The sequence below is a fragment of the Elephantulus edwardii genome, unplaced genomic scaffold, assembly GCF_000299155.1.
Source record: "Elephantulus edwardii isolate Elephantulus edwardi_28Jun2011 unplaced genomic scaffold, EleEdw1.0 scaffold00109, whole genome shotgun sequence".
Taxonomy (NCBI): Eukaryota; Metazoa; Chordata; class Mammalia; order Macroscelidea; family Macroscelididae; genus Elephantulus; species Elephantulus edwardii.
The window spans coordinates 5286321-5293923 of record NW_006399859.1 but is presented as its reverse complement, the minus strand read 5'-3'; the positions used below and the strand labels follow the sequence as shown (position 1 = coordinate 5293923).

The 7603-nt window shown below is 36.7% G+C and overlaps 1 protein-coding gene across 1 annotated transcript; it reads right to left on the bottom strand.

Moving 5' to 3' along the window:
- Positions 1-6400: 6400 nt before the first annotated feature.
- On the bottom strand, positions 6401-7336 carry LOC102857962 (mas-related G-protein coupled receptor member X3-like). Its single transcript, XM_006892060.1, has one exon. It carries the CDS (start codon positions 7334-7336, stop codon positions 6401-6403), a length of 936 nt encoding a protein of 311 aa, XP_006892122.1.
- Between the last annotated feature and the right edge of the window lie 267 nt (positions 7337-7603).

Sequence of the window (7603 nt, the reverse complement as noted above, 5' to 3'; positions counted from 1 at the left end):
AAATAATTCACCATGACCAAGCAACAGCTATGCAAGAACAATTCAACATAAGAAAAACAATGTAATTCATCACATTAACAAAGCAAAGAAAAAGAACCACATGACACTATCAATTGATGCAGAAAAGGCCTTTGACAAAATCCAACACCCTTTCCTGATTAAAACACTCAACAAAATAGGATTAGCAGGGAATTTCTTCAACATAGTAAAAAGTATTTATGCAAACCCGAGAGCCAACATTGTTCTCAATGGAGAGAGGTTAAAGGCATTCCCCTTGAGAACAGAAAATAGGCAAGGATGCCCACTATTACCTCTCCTATTCAATATTGTATTGGAAGTCTTAGCAATAGCAATAAGACAAGAGAAGGAAATAAGAGGTATGAAAATTGGCAAAGAGGAGGTAAAATTATCTCTATATGTATATGTAGAAGTTATACCAGTGTTCAGATCTTTCGTTCATAAGATTGCTATGAATCATCTATGACTCAGCAGCACTTAACAGTACCAACAAAGAGCTTTGTGGGCCTGGTGGATAGAAAGTTATGCTACCAAGTCAAAGGTGGCCCTCAGGCCTAGTTTTAATTGTTTTTGGTCAAACATTCTTGTAAGTGGTGTAGCACTGGTCTGTCCATTTGCTGTACAGAGGTAACTTGTCGTTGCTATGATGCTAAACATTGTGACACTGATGTTTAATGCGATAATGGCTACCCATGGAGGACAGTGTTTGGTGGAACTCCCAATTTAAAACAATTTTGGAAGAAGGAGTGGCATCCATGTCTCCAGAAACTTTATTAATTTGGATAAATGATTTAAGTTTTACAAGTGGTCAGGTCTTTTGTTCATAAAGTCACTATGAGTCATCTACAACTTGATGGCACTTAAGATCAACAACAACATGATGATCAACAGCAACAGATGATATGATAGTATACTTAGGCCAAAAGACTCAGCCAGAAAACTATAGGACATTGATGAGCAATTCAGCAAAGTGGCAAGATACAAGATCAACATACATAAATCATTTGGATTTCTATACAGTGGCAAAGAGAATACAGAACTAGAACTAAGAAAAACAATACCTTTCATAATAGCTAATTACAAGATTAAATACTTAGTAGTAAATATAATCAGAAGACCAAAGGATCTATTCAAGGATTATAAAACATTACTACAAGAACAAAAAGAGACCTGGAGAAGTGGAAGAATATACCTTCCTAATGGATAGGAAGACTCTATATTGTGAAAATGACAATACTACCAGAAGGAATTTACACATTCGATACAATCCCAATACAAATACCTATTTAATTCTTGAATGAGACGACAATCTCCAATTTCATTTGAAATGGAAAGAGACCCTGAATAAGCAAAGCACTCCTTAAAAAGAGTAACAAAGTTAAGAGGCATCTCACTCATCGATGCCCTGGTAGTCAAGACAGCATGGAATTGGTACAATGACAGACACATAGATTAATGGAATAGAATTTAGAACCCAGAAATCAGCCCATCTACCTATGGTCAGTTAAGTGGGGAAATGACAGCCTTTTTAACAAATGGTATTAGAAACATTGGAAAACTATTTGCAGAAAACTCAAGCAAGATCCACACCTCATTCTATACCAAAAAAACCCAACTCAAAGTGGATCAAGGACCTAGGACTAAAATAAAGGATTATAAACTTCATTAGAGAAAAGCCTAGAAGAACTCTAGAAGTCCTAATCCATAACATAAACAGTATTCCAACCATCCTGAAAAAAAAACTATAACCAGGAGAGGATAAAATTATAAAATCCATGTGCACATCCAAAAACTTCTCCAACAGGGTGAAAAGAGATGCTACCCACTGGGGAAAAAATTTGGTAATGACATGTCAGATAAGGGACTTATATCTAGAATTTGTAAAATACTCAAGCACCACAAAAAGATAAAGGTAAATAACCCAATTGAAAAATGGGCACAGGATATGAACAGACATTTCACCGAAGAAGACACTCAGATGGCAAACAAACACATAAAGAAATGTCAAAAGGCTTAGCTCTAATTCAAAACAACTATGAAATATCATCTCACCCCACTAACAATACCAAATTTAACAGAGCAGCAAACAACAAATAATAGTGAGATTGTGGAGAAACTGGAACCCTTATTTACTGTTGGTGGGAGTGTAAAATGGTGCAACCACTACGGAAGGCAGTATTATGGTGCTTTCTTAAAAAGTTGGAAATAGAAATACCATTTGACTCAGCAATTCCACTCCTGGAAATATACCCTAAAGAAACCAGAACTTCCACCCAAGCAGATATGTGCAAATCCATGTTTACTGCTGCTTTTTTCATAATAGCAAAGAGTTGGAAACAACCCAAGTGTCCATCAACAAATGAATGCATAGAGAAGCTATATTCACACAATGGAATACTACACTGTATTGAAAAACAAGAAACTCATGCAATATTATTAAAAATTATGACGCTGGAGGACATTATGCTGAGTGAAATATCTCAGTCACAAAAAGGCAAATATTGCATAGTGCCACTGTTGTAAATTGTTGTACATTGGGGTTGAGGGGAGACTGAGAGGTGATAAATAATGTATACTACATTGAAACAGATGAGAGAACTATTTAAAAGAAATATATGATTAGGTATTACTGTCATGACAAGAGTCCAAAATGAAAGTTGCATGGTGGAGTGGACTGGGTCAGGGAGACTGTATAACAAAGAAATTTTTTTTTTTACTTTTCAAAGAGAAAAGCAAACTGGGGGTGGCAGGGGTGGGCAGGGAGGAAAGTGTGCAACAATGAATGAATGGAAATCCAAAGTCTCTGTAAACCTTCATTTTAAAGAATTTTTAAAAATTATAAAAAATCATGTTGCAGACCCAATGGATACCCCAGAGACAGAAAGGCAGAATAAATATATTAACACAGAGTCATATGAACATTTAAGGATAATGGAAGAATGGAAGCCACAAATAAAGTTAATATCCCAGAGGCAGTGAACCAGAAGAAATACACTGAAGTGGAGTTATTTGAATAGCTATGGGAAAAGGTGGAATGATGGAAGAAAGGATTGAAACCATAAATAGAGTGAATACACAGATAGAGGTTTGCACACCAACATTCACAGCAGTATTACTCACAATAGCAAGAAAATTGAAACAGCCCATATTTCCATCAACAAATGAATGGATTGAGAAATTGTGGTACACTCTTGCAATAGAATATTATACAGCAATCAGAGGTAATGATTTTGAAAAATACTCTATAACATGGGAAAAGATGAAGAGCATTATGCTGAGTGTACTAACTCAGTCTCATAAGGACAAATATTGCATAATACCATTATAAAAATAAAAGGATCATTAGTAAGATATTTACTAATTTTTTTACTATTAAAGTCTGAAGCAGAACGGGGAGATAAGATGAAGGCTGAGGATGGATAAGGGAAAAATTATGAAGTCACAGAATTGGATGGACAGAGGGAGGGGGTGAAGGAATTAGGAAAGATCTACTGGGTGCTTGAAAAGGTGGAGTAATGGTGGGATAGATTAATGTGGATTAATTTTATTAAACAGAATGCATGATAATGATTGTATGAAACACTGTGTGAATCATTGTTGTTGTTGTTGTTATTTTGTACCATTGACTCAAAACTGATCCATAGCTGACTCTCCAGTGGGTTTTCAAATGCAGTTAATCCCATCAGAGGAGATTTCCCACCCTTCTCCCTTGGAGCAGCTGATGGATTTGAACCATGTGCCTTCAGGATTGCAGTGCAGCTTCTTACCACTAGGCCACCAGAGCTCCCTACAAAATAGATAGAGGGATTGAAATGTATATAAGTGAAATATAATTTATATACATTTTGTATGTAAACTGATAAAAAAAAGGAAGAACTCACTTGTGTTTCTCAAGATAAGAAAACTGAAAGACAAATTTAAGCCTCCCGTGACCTTATGTACAATACCTCTAATCTCTATCCTGAGCCAATCTTACAAACTCTGACACAAGTAAGTCAGCACAGCAGAGGAACACCCTGGATGACATGGATTGACACAGTGACTGTGGCAATGTGGGCAGATGTGTCAGAGACAGTGAGGTTGGCTCAGGATAGGGCAAAATTCAGAGGTGTTGTTCATAGGGTCACTATGAATCATGGTGAACTTGACAGCACTTAACAACAACAACACCTATTGTTTGTGGACATGTAAAATGAAATTATTGCAATGGAAAATAGTTTGATGGTGTCAAAAAGTTATGGATGGTATCACCATATGACCTTGTAATTCAGTTCTTAGTTATTCACTTGGAAGACTTTAAAGCAAGGACTCATTTAAGTATAAAATAAGCCTCTTTGCATTGCTGTGTATAATTTCTAAAAGTTGAAAACAAGTGTCCACTAGCAGATGCTTAAGTTGTGGTATATAAATAAAGTAAAATAAAATATTATTAAGTCTTTAAGAGAAATTATTGTACGTAATACATTATCACTGAACCTTGAACAATGTGAGTGAAATAATACAAACATCGTAATATTGTATGATCTTACTTGAATGAAACATCTAGAATAGGAAAATGTAATAAGATCAGTGTGTTTTATAATAATCAGAGAGTTAGTGAAAAATTATGTTCTAACTGAAGGGGTATTTACTTGTTCTTTTGAATAAGAACAATAATTTGGAAATAGTGATGATTGCACCACACGGTAAATTAAATTACTGTCACTGAATTTTATACTGAAAATGGTTAAAAAGGAAATATTGTGTTTATTTTTCCATAATAAAATTTCAGTTATGAACCATATAATATCCAGGGGTATAGACAATGCTCAACTAAGCATATATCCACATTCCTAATCCACACACAGACTAGTATATTAAAATGTCTGGGTACCTACAATGGTTAGTAATAACAAACTTTCACTAATTTGCAACTGGCATCAAAACATTTTTTTTGTTACTGTTTCAGTATGCTAAAGTTATTTTAGTATATCTGGAAGTGCTTGATTATTTTATTATACATAGAAAGACATAATATATATATATGTGTGTGTGTGTGTATATATATATATAAATAAAAATTTTTTTTACGATCACCAGCTGCCCAGTGAACAAAAATTACGCTTCCGAAATCTCTTGATGTCAATTCCGCACATAGAGCAATAGAGTTGCCCTACGTGTGCCACTTCATGACAGAAGCCCTTCTTTTATATATTAATTTTTTACTAGCTGAGGTTAGATAGAAGACTTAGCTACCTCTTGTGACTGGCATACAAATTCAACATAGAGACAGATTTAGCAATGGAATCCATTTATTATTCAGGGATTTCAAATAAATAAAAAAAACTATTGTTGATTACTTGTGGTTTTTATAGGTGCTTTCCAAGCAATAACACTCATAGCAAGCCTCTGAGCAACAGATGAGAATTTTTCCAATCCTGTACCGTCATTTTGATCTCTGTTGATGGAGTCCATTGTTATAGACGCTGCATCAATCCAGACTTTCCCATGTAACACATCTTCTGATTTCTTGACTGCTGCTAGTATGGGTATTGAATGTAGATAAAGTAAAATTCTATCATTGACAACTTCAATCTTTTTCCCGTCTGTCATGATTTTCTGTCATGTTGAGATGTAATCCATATTGAAAGTTGTGGTCTTTGATCTTCTTCAGTAGGTGCTTCAAGTCTTCTTAACTTTCTATAAGCAATGTTGTGTCATCTGCATAATGTAGGTGTTCAATAGCCTTTTTCCTTTCCTTGTGCCACAATTTTCTTCAGTTAGTTCAGCTTCTTGATTTATTTTCTCAACACACAAATTTAAAAGATATGGAGAAAGGATACAATCCTGATGCACACCTTTCCTGATTTAAAACCATGCAGTATTATCCTGTTCTATTCAAACAACAGCTTCTTGGCCTATGTACATGTTTTGCATGAGCATAATTAAATGTACTGAGATTTCCATTCTTTGCAATATTGTCTATAATTTGTTATGATACACACACTGCCTTTGCATAGTCAGTTACACAATAAAGTCAGTGTGTTTCTAATCACAGTGGATAATCATCAAAACAACCTCCCCCACTACACAAAAAAGTTAAACAGTCCAAGAACCTATAGATATTAACTATTTACAGAAAGATGTGATAAAGTTTCCTGTGTAGGCTTTGCCACATTGCACTCTGTTTAGCAGATATTTTCTTCTGTTATAATTACAAGGAGAAATTTTGCTGCCCATTTTATTATATGAAGATAAGAATAACAAAAATTAAGGAAACCACCTAAATTAACGTGATGAACTTAGCTCCAAACTCGTGTGTGTGTGTGTATGTGTGTGTGTATGTGTGTGTATGTGTGTGTGTGTGTGTGTGTGTGTGTGGTCAAGGCAGGGACTTTAAGCCCTAAGAAGCCACACTGCTCTGGTACATCTCCATGGTTTCCTGGGAGAGACTTCCTCCAGATTCCTCCACCTCAGGAGTGTCCTCCAGCGCCCTCTGAAAAAACACCTTGAGGTTCCTCCTCCCCAGCCGATGTCTAAAGGAGCCAACTAAGAAGTAAATGATGGGGTTGGAGCTGCTGTTTATACAGGAGAGTAGTATAGACCAAGCAGAAGCTACTTTATTAGAATGCTCTTGAATCCTCGATAACAGTAAGTGATAAATACCTAAGGGCAGGCCACAGAGGAAGAAGACCAAGACTGAGAGCACAACAGTCACAAAGAGCCTGGTCAGCTTCTTTCTCTGGGAGCCACACATCTTTACCAGCAGAGTGAAGCTAGATCCAAAGAGAGTCACAAATAAGAATATCAACCATGAGGCAATGACAAATTCAGTAACTTGACACCAACCATCATTATCCAAGTGCACAATTAATGTACAATAGATTTCCTCCAAGATGACCAGAAACAGGGACAAGGCCCACAGCAGGACACATGTGACAACTGACAGGTTTCTTGGGCGGTGGCAGCGGTACCAAATAGGGCACAGGACAGACAGACAACGCTCTGTGCTAATAGCACTGAGAATGCTGAGGCTTAAGATATACAAAACCAAGAATGTAGCACTAAAACATTGAAGGGCAAAGGTAAAGATGGGATTGAAGAGGACCAAGATAGTCACTATGAACATTAAAATCAGGTTGGAGAGGAAAAGGAAGTCAGACACTGCAAGGTTGAGGATGTAGACCGAGAAGGAGTTCCTTCGAAGGCGGAAGCCTAGTAGCCAGATCACAACTGTGTTCCCTATCAGCCCCCACAGGGCAATGACGAAGGTCAGCAAGGGCAGGATCAGCAATTCTACGGCATCATCTGAAGAAAGTGTCTTGTTACTTTCATTCATTGGTGGGGTTTGAGTCCTCCAATCTGAAAAGGTTGGCTCCATACTTAGAAACCGTCCACTGGTACCCCTGCAAGACAAAGAAGAGTTGAACCCTTGCTGTAAGGTCTCAAATTCTCAGAGTCTCCTTGCTATGTAAAAATTACTGTCGCCATTTTATACAGGAGTGAAACGTAGGCCTGCAGAGATTATTTTGTTGAAGAACAGGGAGGCCTGGATTCAGGCCAAGTTCTCATTGAGTCTCTAGTTACGTTCTCCCTACTGTTGTTG

Bases quoted from the DNA above. Each gene is read 5' to 3' on its own strand.
- LOC102857962 (XM_006892060.1), bottom strand. From the start codon at position 7,336: ATGAATGAAAGTAACAAGACACTTTCTTCAGATGATGCCGTAGAATTG.